General features: G+C 41.1%; 2 protein-coding genes across 2 annotated transcripts; one reads left to right on the top strand and one right to left on the bottom strand.

The window, feature by feature from the left end:
* The first annotated feature begins 614 nt into the window (after positions 1-614).
* LOC308113852 (protein-glutamine gamma-glutamyltransferase 2-like) lies at positions 615-8,601 on the top strand. Its single transcript, XM_080470373.1, has 15 exons — positions 615-763; positions 1,056-1,241; positions 1,654-1,887; positions 2,009-2,127; positions 2,238-2,366; positions 2,925-3,093; positions 3,651-3,783; positions 4,075-4,178; positions 4,947-5,035; positions 5,149-5,302; positions 5,377-5,465; positions 6,142-6,325; positions 6,598-6,758; positions 6,905-7,041; positions 7,201-8,601. Exons 1-15 carry the CDS (start codon positions 754-756, stop codon positions 7,361-7,363), a joined length of 2,061 nt encoding a protein of 686 aa, XP_080326499.1. The 5' UTR covers positions 615-753; the 3' UTR covers positions 7,364-8,601.
* A 434-nt stretch (positions 8,602-9,035) lies between these two features.
* Positions 9,036-16,680, bottom strand: rprd1b (regulation of nuclear pre-mRNA domain containing 1B). The gene is made up of 7 exons (XM_080469257.1): positions 16,000-16,680; positions 15,174-15,303; positions 14,461-14,594; positions 13,501-13,619; positions 13,208-13,334; positions 12,551-12,726; positions 9,036-11,427 (listed from the first exon to the last, which is right to left on the bottom strand). The coding sequence occupies exons 1-7, from the start codon at positions 16,148-16,150 to the stop codon at positions 11,278-11,280; spliced, it is 987 nt and encodes a 328-aa protein (XP_080325383.1). The 5' UTR covers positions 16,151-16,680; the 3' UTR covers positions 9,036-11,277.
* Positions 16,681-17,490: the final 810 nt, after the last annotated feature.

Below are 17,490 nucleotides of genomic sequence, written 5' to 3'. Positions count from 1 at the left end.
CCTTTTATATAGTCTGAAAATGTCAAAACTAAGACAATCTCTGTTAAATTTGTAATAAATTTATTTTGGGTAAGTCCTTTTATATAGTTTGAAATTGTTAAAACTGTTTCAGTCATGGTTTTTTGCTAAAACCCACACATTTTTTGATTTCAATTAATCTAGTACATTTTTAATAAATTAAATTCCCCACATGAAATTTATTTTTTTTTCTTCAAAAGTAATTTCACACTCCCCTAGTTTTTAGATTTCTGCAGTAATTAAAGTATAAATCAACATTAGATCGACAGATAGATGTTATGGAATAGAATTTTTGCGTAAGTTGTTGACAAAATGCTTCTCACTTATTCGTAGTTGTTGTTTGTGACTGATTTGTGCACCATCAGCAGGACCGATCACTGATGTCTTGATTTGCTGGAAGTTCACTTTGAGGCAGACATTTCACATCAACTCTTCAAATGCGGAATGAGAAGGAAGCGGTGTGTCGTAAGTCCGTGTGTGTGTGTGTGTGTGTGTGTGTGTGCGTGTGTGTGTGTGTGTGTGTGTGTGTGTGTGTGTGTGTGTGTGTGTGTGTCCGTCCTTCCTGACTAAAAACAGAATTAGTGATGTGAGGACGAGACAGATGGGGGCGTCCCGATCCGGTTTCACATGCTACAAATATCTCTCCTCGCGCTGTGAAGGTTCTATCAGGAGCGCAGGCTGCAGCGCGCGGACACTTTCCATTCTGAAGTCAAGGAGAACAACTTCTCTGCAGACATGAGTCGAGGTAAGAAGGTTGAAACTACAGCAGAGGTTCACAGTTTGATTGACAGGCAGAGTTCTGAGAGGAACGTGAAGAGCAGGAATGGTGGATGACACCGGATATCTCAGATCTGGAACATTAAGTATCACTGAACCTTGTTGACTCCTGATCATCTGATAATGATTTATGATTCTTAATAACACATTTTAACAAAGAGTCTGGATAACTTGTCATATAAATATGTCTATTTTAACTTGACCTTTATGGCTTTTTTCAAAGTAGTGTGCCAAGATGTTGTGTGTGTCTGTGCACACAGTGTTGGACATCGAGAGCTGTGATCTGAACCTGAAGGTCAACCACAGCAGACATCACACAGACCTCTTTGGAGAAGAGCGTTTGATTGTCAGGAGGGGACAGCCCTTCAGCGTTAATTTACACCTGTCACCTGGAAGCAAGGAGTTCAGTCTGGGTGAAACAAGCCTCAAGTTCATCGTTGAAACTGGTACACCTCCTCCTGTCCTACTCTGTGATGTATGTTTGTGAAAGAAGGGGGAAAATGAATATAGAGACTAAATACATAGCTGGTTGACTGTGGAGTGGTTATTACTCTCACCTTCTCAGTTAGAGGCCAGGCTTGGGGAATCTCTGTGTACGTTTGCATGTTCTTCCTTTGCGCATACGTTTTTTTTCTCCAGCTTTCCTCTCACAGCTCTTTAGGGTAAATTATGTCTCTGAATTGCCCGTTTCTGTCCATCCTGGACCGGACTCGTCAGTAATAGTCAGTGGGATTCACTCTATAGTGGATGATGTGGTATAATAATCACTGCAAACATTTATGTGTAAATGCAATAATAAATGTATTTTATTGTATTTGTATTTGAACGTACTGTACTTGTTTATTTCTGTCTCTGCAGGTCCATTCCCCAGAAGTGAATCAGGTACTCAGGCTTCTTTCAGTCTCAGCGACTCCATAGACGACTCTGAGTGGAGTGCGTCTGTCACAGAGGATCCCTCTGGAAACACAGTATCTGTGTCTATCAATTCTTCTCCCAATGCCCCCATTGGGGTGTATTCCCTGACTTTGGACCAGGAGGGACAAAAGACCAGCTTAGGACAGTTCATCTTGCTTTTTAATGCTTGGTGCTCCCGTAAGTGCAGTGTCTTATTATGGCATATTTGTTATTACATTTAAGGTTAAATAGGCATATGTTTCTCTTTGTGCTATTGCTATAAACTGGCCTGATAGTTTTTTTCCGCTCTGACAAACAGGAGATGCTGTTCACATGCGCAGTGAGACAAAGAGACAGGAGTATGTTTTATCACAACATGGACAGGTCTACAGAGGAACTTTTAAACGGATCAAAGGGACACCCTGGAACTTCGGACAGGTACACTAAATCTAATATCAGGGTTCAAATAAAATAGTGAATTCCTTCAAATAAGTGAAAATACAAGCGATTGCTATATTGTGAGTCACTAATATCCTGTTTGTTTTCAGTTTGAAGAAGGAATATTAGATATCTGTCTGAAGATCCTGGATGAAAACCCCAAATTTGTGTCTGATGCTCTCGAGGACTGCTCTGCCAGGAGAAACCCCATCTATGTGACCCGGGTGCTGAGTGCCATGGTAAGTGTCTCTGTCCAGCCTGGGAATAGTAGACCAACTCTGTGCCGGCTCTTTTATATTCAGCGTGTGTGATCATTCTGCTCCACTGAAAATGTTCTCTGCTTCCCAAGTACCTTTTGTCATATAAAGTAGGTCAGTCCAAAGTAGGAAGAACAGTTAATTGGGAAACAAATAAAACGTTGTCTGTCAGAATGTCATTCCCACGTCAAAATAATCCGGAGTAATCCAGAGCTATTAATGCAGAGTGTTCCTTAGTATCTGTCAATATTCCATAAAGCAGTGATATTTTCAGGCAGTTTGAGAACCAACTCTAGATTTAGAATGTACAGAGTGTTGAAGATGTTCTCACAAAGCTCTATATATGTAAATCCGGAGTTCCAAAGTGCCAGTGTGGCTTCTGACATACCTGCATAGTCTTGTGATTTGTATCTGAAATCTAGAACAGAAAAAAGAGAAGATGTTCATGATGGCGCTCATCGTAACCGTTCATTTATTTTCTTTTTCATCGCTCCCTACACCAGACCCTCAACTCATTTTCTCTTCTCTGCTGTGCCACAGATCAACAGCAATGACGACCGGGGGGTGCTGGTTGGAGAGTGGGGGGAGTTTTCAGGAGGGGTTCATCCCGGAGTGTGGATCGGGAGCGGGGACATCCTGCACCAGTGGGCCGAGAGCGGGCCCGTCCGCTACGGCCAGTGTTGGGTCTTTGCCGCTGTGGCATGCACAGGTTGGAGCACATAAAGAGCAATATGTTCAGTGTTTCCCACAGGATTTGATGAGAACATTAAGATCAATTGGATGGAGCGTAAAGACGTTTGAGTTCCTTAAGAATCTAGATTGGAGGACTTGCAATCGGCGTTTCACTGGATTGGACTCCCACTGCTGACAGTCACCCCCTTGGGTCCATGAGCAAGTCCCTCGACGCCCGAACTGCTCAGGTTGCATGAGGAAAAGTGTGCGGTGTGAAATGATCATCATAACATTATCCACATGCTCTATTACATCATAGTGCATTAAACAGTATGAGAACAGTGTCTTGAACCAACACTTTAGAATGACCCGTTCCTGGCACACCTCACTGATTCCCCCAGGTTATATCCTGTAACACTCCAGCAGCACCAGGCTTTCAAATGAAAATCTAAAATTAGAGTTTTAGAGTTTAATCTTGAGGCTTCACTCCGTTTGTTTGATGTCTTTATTGTTTATCTCTGATGCCAGACGCTATCTGGAGGATGTGCTTTAATAAGTGGGTGTGATGTGGGGTGGCTCTCGTCCCTCCTCCAGTGTCCCGGGCCCTGGGTATCCCGTGTCGAGTGGTTACTAACTTTGGATCTGCTCATGACTCTGACGCCAACCTGTTGATAGAAAACCTGTACGATGAGGACGGTGACAGGTTATCAGGCGGCGATTCAATCTGGTGAGATGCGTTTATAACCGGTCCCGTTACGATGTATAATTTCTACATGGGCAGTACACAGTTTCACCAAATAGTATACTGTAAATCTCATTGTGAAAAAAACAGTATTGCCATTCATTTTAAACTCTCCTTCCTCAACACATCATCACATTAGTCTTCCTTGTATTTTCATTGTGGTGACATGAAGACCAGCAGATGATCTGACCTGTCATCACGGTTAGGATTTGCAGGGAGATGACCATTGCAGCACTTTTAGTTTGAATGCGAGGGTTCACGTTGATTTGTTTCCAGGAACTTCCATGTTTGGGTGGATAGTTGGATGAGCCGTCCAGACTTGGGGACGGAGTTCGATGGGTGGCAAACCAGTGACCCGACCCCACAGGAGACCAGTGAAGGTAAAGAGGACACGAGGAAAAGGGCCTAACGTCACATTTCTTTAATGTTCTTACATGTAAAAACCGAGTGTTCAACGCGAGTACCGAGATTTGAAGCTCTCTCAGCATCTGGTACAAGATCTGAATATAGCTTTTATGTATGAAGAAGAGTCAACTGATGAATGTTTCAAAGTTTTTATTGTGAAATAAAGCCACATACAAGCATCAGAATGGCTTTTAAGTAAAAATAATTATAAGAAAGAAAATCTTCTCTGCTTATAAAGTTCAGGTTTTTTGTTTTTTAAATATCAAGTAGCTACAGTCTTTATGGTTTGACTCTGCTGAAGCTATTAGAGAAACCCCCTTTGCTGTGACAAAAACTGATACTGTATATTGCCGATACTGGGTTGCATGCAGACTCTGGGTATTTGACCATTGTGGTCAGTAACAGTTGGCAGCAGTCACAGGTTTGGGAAATGCTTCTTTTCAGACTTGTGACTGCTTGGTATGTTCACATGGCAAAAGTCACATGAAGATAGTTCTCCTTGACTCAGTTTTGCTTTTACTTTTACACCTGGTTCAAAAACAAATGTCCTCTATGGCTGCTGTTGTCTTACAGTCAAATATGACTACACGCTCGTATTTTGGGCTGAATTGCCATAGTCAATATTATTTCAGGTTTTACAATGAAGCACTGTTTTTCTCTTCTGTTTTTTTGTACATAGCGTATTATCTTTGTGTACCAATGAGCAGACATCAATTTGTTCTCTGTGTGTTTGATGCCGTTAGGCGTTTTCTGTTGTGGACCGGCGTCACTGAAGGCCATCAGGGAAGGCGAGATGACCAAGAAATATGACGCACCCTTTATTTTTGCTGAGGTGAGCTTTAGCTTATTGTAACAGAACCCAAAAAAATGTGCAGAATTGCTGCATATTGGCATTAAGTGTTATTCTCTCTGTAGCCTGTAATATCTTTGTCTGGATGCGTCTAGGTCAATGCAGATGTTGTGGATTTAGTCAGTCTGTCAAGCGGAGAATTTGTGAAGTTCAGTGGATCAACCAAGTCTGTTGGACGTTTTATCAGCACCAAAGCCGTGGGCTCAGACGACAGACGGGACATCACACACCAGTACAAGTATCCAGAAGGTGATGCTCGGAAACGCGTCTCATACTTTTAATCAAATTTCATTTGATGTAAGACTCATTCTCATGGTCTTTAGGCTCTAAGGATGAGAGGCGTGTGTACGAGAAGGCCCAACACCACAACAAGCTCCAGCAGCGAGGAGAAGAACCGGGACTTCATCTCAAGGTTTTATTTATGGGTTTTTCTTTAATAAAATATTTTGTTAACATAACGTCAGAGCTCTAAACCTGTCCAGGGAGTTGAAACCATCAGAAACTAAAACACAACAATTAGCAGATAGGCTACATATACAGTAAGTAACACAGACACTGTGGGAGAAACAGGAAGTTGAACAGTCACAAGTTAAAATGTCTTATAGTCATACATTACAAATGTGGTTTATATTGTGTAATACACAGCGCAGGCTTAATTTTTTTGATCAGCTGTTAAGCTGATAATTTTCTACTTAATGATAAAAAGTTGATTAATGGGGCGGTGGTGGTCAGAAGCTTGTAACTGGACGGTTTCTGGCTCACATCCCACAGTGGATGGATCACTGCTGTAGTTTTCCTTTGGAAGGACCATCCTCTTAAAAGTTGTACTGAGGGTTTTGTCCTACTATGAACCCAATCAAACAATAACAGTGATGAATTAAATATGAATTAATGGTTCAATCTGATCCACTGTGGTGACCCAGGAGACGAGCACCTGAGACACAAACTAAAGAGTCACTCAGTAGCCTCAAAAGTGTAAAATATTTCCGATTTCAAAAGAATACATATAAGGACAAACTGCATACAGTATCATACACGTTTGAAAAGTTCCCTCTAAGGAATTTAAGGAGTTTAAATTTTAATTCCAGGTCAAGCTGTCGGACAACATGATCGTGGGCTCAAACTTTGAGGTGTTCGCCGTCCTGTCTAACAACTACATGGAGGCGAGGACCTGCAACTTGCTCTTCTTTGCCAGAGCGGTGGGCTACAACGGAAAACAAGGAGAGAGCTGCGGGTTCGCCACAGAGAAAGTGGAGGTGTCCTCTGGAGAAGGTTAGCTGTAAATTGACCCTGCTATTTTACATCCTGTTGTCACTGTGACACAGGCTCTGCATCATATATTGAATTAATATATATTTACAGTTTGTTCATGAAAATATACTATTGAAAAGTTCAATGTTCACTAGTTGTTTCTACACTCATGTACACATTCACACACTTTTGGGTATTGTGTGTGAAAGTTACGGTGTCCGGTTAAAACAAGAGTAAAAACATCAACAGTGCATGTTCACACTAACACTATCTGGCTATATGTGTTTGTCCAGAAAAGCGTCTCGCTCTTAAGCTGGAGTATGACGCCTACGGGGCCGTGATCACCTCGGACAGGCTGATCCTGGTGTCGGCCATCGCCATCGACAAGCAGACCGTTGATTTCCATAAAGCAGAGAAGACTATTGTGCTGGACGAGCCAGAACTAAAGATGACGGTAAGGATCCACAGGCAGGTGAAGGAAACATAACGATGACTTTTGGCTGTTTTTGACATTTATTAACATTAATTCGGCATCTCTGTGTGCCAAATGCTGTGGGTTTATTATCTTATACAGTAATGATGATTTGTGCTCCTCTGCAGCTGGTGGGAGAAGCCACAGTGAAGCAGCCTGTGAAGGCAGAGCTGACTCTGCTGAACCCTTTACCAGAGCCGCTGCAGGACTGCAGCTTCACCATAGAGGGGATCGGCCTCACTGACGGCAAACCCATAACAGAGAAGTATGTTCACCAACCGTTGAGTACAAATGTCTTTCTACTGTTTACAGATTACCACAGCAAAAGTACCCTAGTGAGCAGTAATGTGTGTGCAGCGATGGACTGAGCAGCAGCAGACATTGGGTTGGTGTTGCTAATCGTTCATTTGACGTATGTTTGCAGGATTGGAGTGGTGGGCCCCAACCAAGAAGCCACAGCCAGTGTTGAGTTCTGTCCCACCAGCGCTGGCTCCAGCGTGCTGCTGGCTAACTTTGATAGCAACAAATTGAAGAATATTAAGAGCTTCATCAATGTGGTTGTGAAACAAACAACCAGTTTAGATTAAGGAGACCAACAGCTTGTGTATTGTTGTTGGGGCTTCACTGTGTAACACAGTGTTACGACTATTGTGACCCGCAGGATTGATGACTGTTTCTTCTATCCGCTCGTTGTGCTACACATATTATACAGCCCACAATTTAATGTTTGGGAAGGTTTTTTTTAAGCCCGGTTGTGCACAACACCTCAATTCCAGTGGAAAATAAATTGCTCTATAAGAATGAGACACTTACTTAAACTATCTAGATTTTAACATCAAACTTTCATGAGTTTGTATTTATTTAGATTTCAGAGACTTAACAGTGAACACTGGCAACACTGTCATAGCTGTAAGTAATGTCCTTTGTTTATAGGGAAGATTGGTTTACTTTTCACAAACGGTGAAAAAAAATTAAAGTTTTTAAATTGTGATGTCATGTATTTATTTATTTTGCTCTATCAGATTCCAGCATCACTCGTACTCCCCTCTGGTACGTCTGATAAAAGAGGCTGAGGTCTGAGGGGAGCAGAACATTAAGACCACTTAGTGCAATTTATTTCAGATCAGTGGTGAAGAAGCCACACACAATAATCACAATTTGGATAAACCAGAGAAATGATGATCTAGAAAAAAAATAAAACACATAGATCCTGAAAAATTTCTTCTAAATCAAGTTTGAACCACATACAAGTTTCTGATAATAAAAGAATCTGAAATCCTACATCACACAACATTTGACAAATTATGATTTGGAAAAGCTGGCTCAATGCTGTGTTTACACAAGAACATTCTGCCTGAAACGTTATTATTTTTTTGTTTCAAAAACGTTACATATTCAGACTTTATTTTGGGAACATTCACCACACACACAACAATAGCACCCGTGTTAAAAAAACAACAACATTTTCACGCTTCTAAAATGCTGCCTCGTATGGATGATCGGCCAAACCAGGCCTGTTTATGTGAACCGACGTTCTCGTGTGGACGGCCCACAAAGTTCTGTAGTTTGTGTCCTGGGTCACTTGAGTTCACAATAGTACATGGTATTGTGTTAGTGCAGTCAATATTACTTGTTCACAATCTGAGAGAAAGTAGAACGATGGCTCCTCCACCCAAATTGTGTAAAACAAACACCACCACCCACCCCCCCCAAACCCCCATCACTCTTAATGTCAAATACTGTTCTGTGCCATATACACCCATTATTCATTTATTCTGTGCAATAAAAACATCAATCAATACCAATACTACTCTTGAAATAATGCAAATGATGTCATGGTCACCATCTTCATTATACAATTTTGCTATTATTTTGTTTACATATTTATTGTTCTTATTTTTTTATTTGATACTTTTCTATTTACAGTCCACCTGCTGCTGCAACGATGTAAATTTCCCCATTGTGGGACACATAAAGGATCATCTTATCTTAAGCCGTGAAAAGCTCAAGCTCCAAGATAATCCTAGTCCATATTCAGTGGGTTTAATCTGATGTGAGCTCTGTGAGGGTCGGCTGAAATACACTCTCTTGACGAGTCCCTAAAGAATTACACTTACCTTCTCCAAACCGTGGACATGCGTACACTCCGACCTTCAAATAACTCTACATTTAGAAGAATAAACTGTGGATTGAGCAGCAGAGTGTTTGGGGAAATGTCTTTCCAGTAGCTAATCTTTAGGCAAAAGACCCACATTTGTTCAAATGGTTCCAGTTTATTGGCATCCACTGATCCACTTCCATTACAGAAAAACAACCTGACGACTGGCAGAGCTCCGGTAGTACAGCATGACTCTACAGAGAGGATTACGTACAGTAGCACACAACCAACGGGTAAGAAAATATCTAAATAATGTCAACAGTGAAGCACATCTGGGTTGAGTAGATCCGGTATACAGCAGTCGTATTGAACATTTCTGCATTTACCTTTTAACCGAGGACGAATCCAGTGAGTCAAAACTCCTCCATTTTGACATGTGGCATCCAGAGTGTTAGACTACAGCCACAGCGTTGACAAACACTCTTACGAGTCTTCGTATTTGCAGGTTTGTGTTCGAGGCAGCCAGGAGACACTGGTAAGAGTTACTTAGAAAAAAAACAACTGTTCTCAACATGCATGTCTCACCTGAGAGATTTGCATCTGCAGTTACAAACACTTTCATCCTCTTGTATCACAACAACAGCCGGACCCATCTTGTGCTTCTGAGACCTTTAAAAAAAATAAGTGTGACCTTTTATCGTAACACTTGGTGATAATAAAAAAACTGCTTTCCCGTTTTGCGTGAGGACAATTGAAACTTTGCTTAGTTCACAACATTTGTCTGATTTGGTCTTTCACAGAAAAAATGTGAAAAAGAAATTCCAGACAAATGTGCTGAAGAGGGACTACAGAAGTCATTTAATTTCATATCTAAGTCGACTAAAAGGATTTGTCATGTGATTTCTCATTCATGAAGAAAGACTGAGATGAAAATGTTTGCCAGAGTGAATCTGTTCTGTATTTAATTGCTTGAAATCGGCACACACAGGTGGAATTGTTAAATATGCAACCAGTCATTCCTGATCCATTTAACTATTGTGAATTTTAATATGAGGAAAAACCATGAACTTTCTGCCCATTTCACAAATGTAATTAATGCAACCTATCGTGATTTTTTTCTTTAAGTTGCCATGACAAATAATATAAAGGTTTGTCGTGGTTTAGTTGTGCCGGTATTGCTTGTTAAAAAGACTCCAATATGACTTTAGTTTGCCAATGTTTTCCCTTTTAGAAAATACTTTATTTGAACTTGTGGCATTTCAGATATTCCACTCCAACAAATACAGACGGGGGACGTGCATTTGAAATCAAACCTTCAAACTCCCTGGATTTGTTGGGCAAAACTGAAATGTTTTCCTCTCACACTTCAATAAACATAAACAACAATCGTTACATCTGTCCAAATGAAAGCATGAAAACAAAAACTCTGAGGTGTTCACTTTCAGTCTAACAATGTGAAAAACGTTGGCCGACGGGACACAAAAACAAAAACTATTAAAACATCTGCCATGATGATACTGTCTCGTGGAGCAGACTCTATCAACCACCCGAAAGGACCCAGTGTGACATTTTCTCTAAGGACGCACACACACACACTCACACACACATCAAAAGCACCTATCTGACTATGATTCAACTAAATGAAACCAACTAAAAGCAAGAAATAAAACAACTGAACGGTACATCCTCCTCACAGTGTAGTCACGACCTGTCAGAACACAAGGCGGAGCATGTTTGCTCACTCAATCCAACATTGTACAAAGCTCTGCAAAAGGTTTCAGGTGTGAAGAAAAACAGAAAATTACCAGGGTAAACGTGGGTCATTCCAAATGCTGACTCAGATTCCCCCTCTTGTTGCTGAAATTGACTTTTGTTATTGAAACAATCAGCAGATTTTCCAAGGCAATCTCCCAACACCTGCTGAAAACTTTTGCACAGCGACGTACCGCACGTGAGACGCGTCGTTCTGAGAGCTGACATTTCTGTCAAAGCGCTGCCTCTTCACCCCGCCCCTTTCAGCTGAATCACCGACATTTCCAGTATTTAAAACGAAATAAAAACCATCAGGTAAACGAACTCTTTCCAAGCTGGTGAAGTGGAATCTTTGATGCAATAAAGCAAGTGCATGGGAAGAAAGTCCGGGCGAACAGAGTCTCCCTTCATGTCTGCGAAGCGTTTTGACGTGAATAAACCTTCCTCCTCATGTTCCTCCGTCTCTTCCCCCCGCCTCACTTCCTGCAGGTCTGAGTCGGGAGGCGGGATTGCACCGACACTGGGAGGGCTGTCCACACGCGTCCTCTGCCTGAAGATTACAGCTGGGAGTATTTTTCGTGATTCAAACGTGGGGCTGAGCTTGGCTGGGGAGAGGTGTGAGGGGCAGGAGCCTGTCCGGACAGACGTTTCTCAGTCGGTGGAGAAGAGATCTCCAGCTGAGGGCAGCGGGGCCAGACCCCCGGTCACGTTGGGGAGGAGGGAGAGGTCAGGGAGGCTCTGGATGTGGGACTTCAGCTCTTTCCTCACGTGGGTCACCCTCGCCAGTTTCTGCTTGTATTCCTGCAGGAAGGAGAGGATACCAGTTACACTCAGGGACACTTGACTGAAAACCCCAAAGACCATGATTATAAAATGTCTGCACGCGGGGAATGGAATTCTCCCTTAACCTTTTCAAACTTGGATTGCGGAAATGCTTTAAGCTATCGGGATGGAAACATTTTGATGTCAAAGGACTGTTCCTATAATAAAGCTTCTTGCAATCTGGGAGCCATTTCTCACCTTTCTAGATGACGTGGAGGATGATTGAAAACTCATTTGACAATTTCATAATTCATTTTTTTGCCCATATGTTAATTCTTTTTACAAAAAAAAAAAATGTCTGCACACAAATTCCCACACAGAATACAGAATTTCAGATATAAACTATGACCGCTATCATAAGTAAAAACTTTCATTATATGTTCATTGTTTGTGTGACCTTTTCTGCAGAGACACAATCTTCATGCGCAAAATTACAAAGCATTAACTGCAAAAACAATAAACTCACCTAAAGTGTAGAGACTCAATATTAATTTTTATTGTCGAGTGATAAACTTTGAAAAAAAGAGATTTTTGTCTCAGTTCCTATGTTGCCGTTTCTGCAAACCTAAAGATAAATATCAGAGCAGTCTGCGAGGAGTGACCTTGTACAGAGGAAAAAAGCTACAAAAAAAGTCACCAGCTAAATTAAATAAATTAAAAGTAAGTGTTATTCCTAATTTTTGCTCGAGGAAGAAGAGCAAAACATAAGACTGACCCTCAGGGCTGCACTGGACATGGCTGCTAAAACACAGCAGTGAAACTTTAGTAATTAAATTCCGACTAGAAGGTTGAGGTGATCACTTCTCCGTACTGGTCTGACGTTTATTTTTCACGGTTGCTTATTTAGCTCCATTGTTTGATGAATGTAATTTTTGGAAAAGTGGGGAGCGAGCTGAACAGGATTTATTCCTGATTTTGATCAGAGCTCATCTATGATCCATATTCTCATCTTCCTTGTGTGCCTTTTAAATTCATGTTCAGGGCCAAGGTGGAAAAGTTGTTGTCATTTGTACTCTCTGTACTCTCCCCGGACTATCCCGAGAGTGAAAACACTCAAAATTATTTCACAAGTTTCACGCTCCTGGTGTGCATAGTGATTTACCTCCAGCTTCTTCTCCCTCTCCGTGAGCGCCTCCTTCTGGCTGCCGATGTATTCGGTCAGCATTCGAGCCAGCTGCCTGCGGTCCTCCAGCTCTGCAGCCAGTCGCCCGTTGTACTCAGCCAGCAGCAAACAGGCCTCGTCTACTGTTTTCGACAGCTTGTCCGCCGCCTCCTTGTCTAGATTGGAGTCGTAGTGGATTGTTAATGTCACAGCAAAGTTCAAGCTGAGCTTGTTTCTGCTCCAAAGAGGCTTTACATGGAATCCACTGCAAATGAAGATTCTTGATTTGATACTTTCAATGGATTTTAAGCACGTTTCAACTTTATTTCACAATATATTGCAAGGTTTATCCAATAAGCACCATACAGACATCCTCACAAAGTGCTTAACAATCAAGATATTAAAATCATCTGAAATGCAAAATCAATTTTGCTTAAGACAGCAGAACCACAAATACGTCATAAGAATCCAAGCAACATGTTGAGGCTGTATGATTGAAGTAATTCAGCAATGCATGTGGGTGTCCTGTGTACAGCTTCATGTGTCAAAACAAGTATATTCAGATGAATTCAATCTTATGGTCAGGAACTAAAGAGAATATAAAGTTCTTTATATATCGTTTTGGACCCCAGTAGAATCTTATACTCTTTGACTCACCAGTGATTTTCTCCAGCAGGGAAACATCTTGGACTTCCTGCGGCAGAGAGGCGATCTTCTGACGGACCGCTGCGTCACCTGATGCAGCGTTCTCTAAGTCCTGCAGGGCTTTGACCAGCTCCTCCGTCTGAAGCGTGTCAGAGTGTGTGACGGGGGAAACAAGCAGACAGTTAGGGGAACAAATGAAGGACGATAAAAACGGAGTGAAATGTGGGAGAGAGGACAGGAAGACTGACTGACTGAAGGCAGGAATTGAATAAAAAAAACTAAAGGTGAAATTTTGTCATCTTTACCAGCTGAGTCGCCGCAGCATCTGCGTTCCGAGGAGAAGTGTGGCTTCTGTAATCATCGTCTTCATCATCTTCATCCTCCTGGATCTTCTGATAGCTTCGTTTCACAGGCCTCTTTTCTTCTGTCAAGTCAGGTTTAGAAAAAACAAATATCACTAAATGATGGTAACAGTATTATAAATGCTGTCAAAAATAAAGCGTTAATTTAATTAATTGATTTGAAATGTTTAACTGGTTAAAAAAAATTAACGTAATTAACGCAGTTTTGTTTACATTCGGGGTGAAAATCTCTTTAGGTTGTACAAGTATCCTTCAATATGATCCTCAGCACCATTATGACTTCTAGAGATGAGCTCTGAGATCCCTTTAATATTGTTAGTCTGTATATTTATCATACTGCATTATATTCCTTACACACACACACACACACACACACACACACACACACATATATATATAGTATGACAATGATCAAATAATTGTAATTTATTCATGTGTTGTTAAAAGACAGATAATTGATTATAATATAACAGTTTAAATCTAGTAAGTCAATTACAATGTGAAAGCTAAAACTTTGATTATTGTTCATTTATGTAGGATGATGGGCTTTGACAAATCAAACACACTATCTGCATTTTGTTTAATTTATTGTGTTTTTTGCAAGATAACTTTTGTTTGATGGATAACCAACATCATTTTCAGCAGTCAAGTAACTATTGACCCTTAGAAGTGTAATCCTCACAGGTATGTAATAGAGAAAATAGAAAAAAAATGTTGATAGTAATCAATCAATCAAAATGAGATTAATGACACTCTGAGCTCCTGCATCCTGCAGCATTCCCTCAAATCATGTATTTTCTCTATTGGTGTTCCTATCAGTTCAGCCTTTACGGATTAAAATGCATGAAACACTGAATGAAGCAGACATTTACGTGGATGTGTGACGGTACACGGAGGTCTGACCTGAAGGTCTCGGACTGTTTGAGTCTTCTATGGCAAGTTTGAGCTGCTGAATGAAGTCGGCTCTGTAGAGGCTCCTCTCCTTCCAGATGTTCAGAAGTCTCTCCATGGGCCTTTTACAGCCATCGTCTGCTTCCCTGCCAAGCACAACACAAGAGGTCAGCACAAAAACACACGCCCACAAACATACAAAAGAAAAAAAAGAAGAAGAAAGATACTTCTACTTAAGTCCCCTCAACAACATTTTGATAAAGGATAGAAATGTGTATAAACACCTTAAATAATTAAATATTTTCTGTGGAGCATACATCTACCTAAATTCACTTTAACTTTCTAGTAGGGGCATCCCACTCGTGCAAATGTTCAGTTGGTATACAAACTTTTATGGCTCACAATAAAAACGTGACACCCATTTATAATATCACCACACCAGAAAGGAAACAGGACAAAACACAGTCTTTTCTCGTTGTAGAAGTAGTTTCTCGACAGGACTACAGGTATATTAAGAGCTTATTGAAAATCTGAGAATATATATTTGTGAACATCTCTCATAAAATAATGAGGCATTCCTTTTCTGCTGAAATTTCTGTGCCTCAGTACATGTTTGAACCCAAAGAATACTTTCCTTTATTGACTGTGGACCAATATATTCCACTAATACAACATTCTGACAGTTAATATAGCACTCCAAGGGCACACAACAAAATGCAATATACCTGGCAACATGGGAGCAAGCATCGACGAGCACAGACTCAAAGTCTTTGGCAAACTCTGGGCCTTTCTTCTTGCTGTTCTGGATAACATCGTTGGCCAGGTAAAGGAAGGTCAGCTTCCGGCTGCTTTTGGCTGAAACAAACATCGAACAAATCGTACTTTCATATATTTGGAAGAAATCCCAAGAGTCACATGTCCTGAGTTTTAATCTTGTGTCAAGAATAATCTGTGCTTGATCGCTGGCCTGTAAGCATCATCAATCACGTTTGTTTTCTTATCACATCCATTAGACTCTTTTTAAGTCTTTATGTAAAATAACACCTTTGATGACTTATCTTGCTGATTGGTGTTTACAAGTTCTGCATCCAAAACAATTGCATGTAAAATTTTGAACAGTGTATTCTCCACAGCTTTTTCTTGTCATTTCTTGTTTGTATGGAAACAAGATTACTTTACAATAATGTTTCTAACAATACATGTTATGAAGCATTTATTAAACAAGTCTCAGTATCTAAGCGCTTCACGTTTTTTCACACCCATTTTTGAAGCAATTCAAAGTACACAAGACAGAAAAGACGCATAAAACCTACCGAGGTATGATAGAATTGACAGTATTAATAATCTCAGTGATATCCAATGACTAACCTTGACTTTAAACTCCTGTATTACACACACTGGCCTGAAAACAACAAGTTAATGTCTGCACGTCTATTTTAAACGAAGCAGTCCAATGAAAGAGCGCACACCTCCAATGAGACATGCATGCTTGACGACTCACACACACACACACACACACACACTCGCGCGCGCGCTGCACTTCGCGCTCACCTTTCTTCAGCTCTCTGTGCCACACTTTGACAATGAGTGGCGAGTGTTTTCGGTGGTGGATGATCCACAGAGACAGAGTCTGGACGCTCTGCTGCGAGCTGCTCAGCTCGGACAGCTTCTTTTCCAGGGCCGATTCGGAGAAGGAAGACATGCCGCTGAGAGAGTCCCTCACACCCGCTTCAAAAAGCAACTCAGCTCCGAGCTACTTTGGAGAAACTCGCGGTGTCATCAAAACTGGAGTTGAGAGGCTAACTTGCAGCCTTGCAGCCTCCCGCGGTTCACTCCAGAAGGCGATAGTTCAGACGTCGTGTAATCCCTCCGAGGAACCACCGACCGACCCTGTGGGCGGTGAGTTTTTAACCCAGCAGTTGTTTCCTCTGCTCGGTTTGTTTACAGGCGCGGCTAACGTTAGCAGCTAACGCTAGCACCGCGCTAAGCAGCCATCTGCAGGGCAGCGAGCCCGCCACTGAACACACTTTAAACGCACCAAACCTCCGTTATATCCGTGCTGAAGTTCTCCCTGCGCACCGCCACAGGAACCCAACCCGCGGGGGACTGAGGGTGAAACTCACACTTTGCTTTTGTCGTTTAAAAACTCATCAAAATGATTTGTACCGAAAAATGGCAGCTTACACTTTCACCCCGACGCGTGCGTCGCGTGGTGACGACGTAACCCGCGTCGGGTATCTTCTACGTCATCACGTAGAAATGACCTCGGTCACTTCACTAATGACAAAGCGCTAATTGCTGTTTTTTCCATGTATGCTATATTTTGTTGTGTTTTTTTGATTGTACATTCGTGTCATTGGATAATTTGCTCTTTAAATATATATATTATATATATAATTCTTTTTAATGTATTTATATATTCTCTCTATATATACAATATTTATTATATATTATAATATTGTTATTTTCATATATTTTGTGCAATGTTGAGTAACTGTGCTAACTAATTTCCTCATGTGTAGGCAGACCTAAGCGTCTGGAGCAAGGCACTTCAGGTACTCAAGCCCTAATGAGGACATCAGTCACACAGATAGTTAAAAGAATAAATTTAAGAATGCCCCTTTTCTTTAGGCCTATTTGATTTCATCATTTCACACAGAGACTGAAGGCAATTTGCAGGGAGCGTTGCTGATCTATGTATCTGCCCTGAAGTATATATATTTTTACCTGCAGTGTTACTGTATGATGTCTGACTGTCTACCACAACCTTTGGAATAAATGGACCAGCTCAACAACTTTAACTTTTGTCAGACATGAAAATAGTTGCTGCTGTATCTTGCTATCCTTCTGCATGTTGACGTTTATCTCAGATGTTTTGTCTTCGGTTCATAAATTGTTTTCTTTTGAGAATAGGTGTTTCGTTGAGTTCTGCACGGCTGCTGAAAATTGTTGTACTACTGGACTTAGTGGGGAAATGTTGGTTGTGTATCTGTAGAATCGCCAAACAAAAAAGTAATGAGGGATCGCTTCAGCTCTTTTTTC

Source organism: Lipophrys pholis (genome assembly GCF_963383615.2).
Source record: "Lipophrys pholis genome assembly, chromosome: 8".
NCBI lineage: Eukaryota > Metazoa > Chordata > Actinopteri > Blenniiformes > Blenniidae > Lipophrys > Lipophrys pholis.
This window is presented reverse-complemented; position numbering and strand designations above follow the sequence as displayed.

What these genes read in the sequence shown, in the direction of transcription:
- LOC308113852 (XM_080470373.1), top strand. An exon ending in TCAGGCGGCGATTCAATCTG is followed by an intron (nt 3,784 to 4,074) that starts GTGAGATGCGTT and finishes ATTTGTTTCCAG; the next exon opens with GAACTTCCATGTTTGGGTGG. An exon ending in AGCCAGAACTAAAGATGACG is followed by an intron (nt 6,759 to 6,904) that starts GTAAGGATCCAC and finishes GCTCCTCTGCAG; the next exon opens with CTGGTGGGAGAAGCCACAGT.
- rprd1b (XM_080469257.1), bottom strand. Translation starts at nt 16,150, where the DNA reads ATGTCTTCCTTCTCCGAATCGGCCCTGGAAAAGAAGCTGTCCGAGCTG. An exon ending in ATGCTGCGGCGACTCAGCTG is followed by an intron (nt 13,335 to 13,500) that starts GTAAAGATGACA and finishes GACACGCTTCAG; the next exon opens with ACGGAGGAGCTGGTCAAAGC. An exon ending in AGAGGGAGAAGAAGCTGGAG is followed by an intron (nt 11,428 to 12,550) that starts GTAAATCACTAT and finishes TCCTTCCTGCAG; the next exon opens with GAATACAAGCAGAAACTGGC.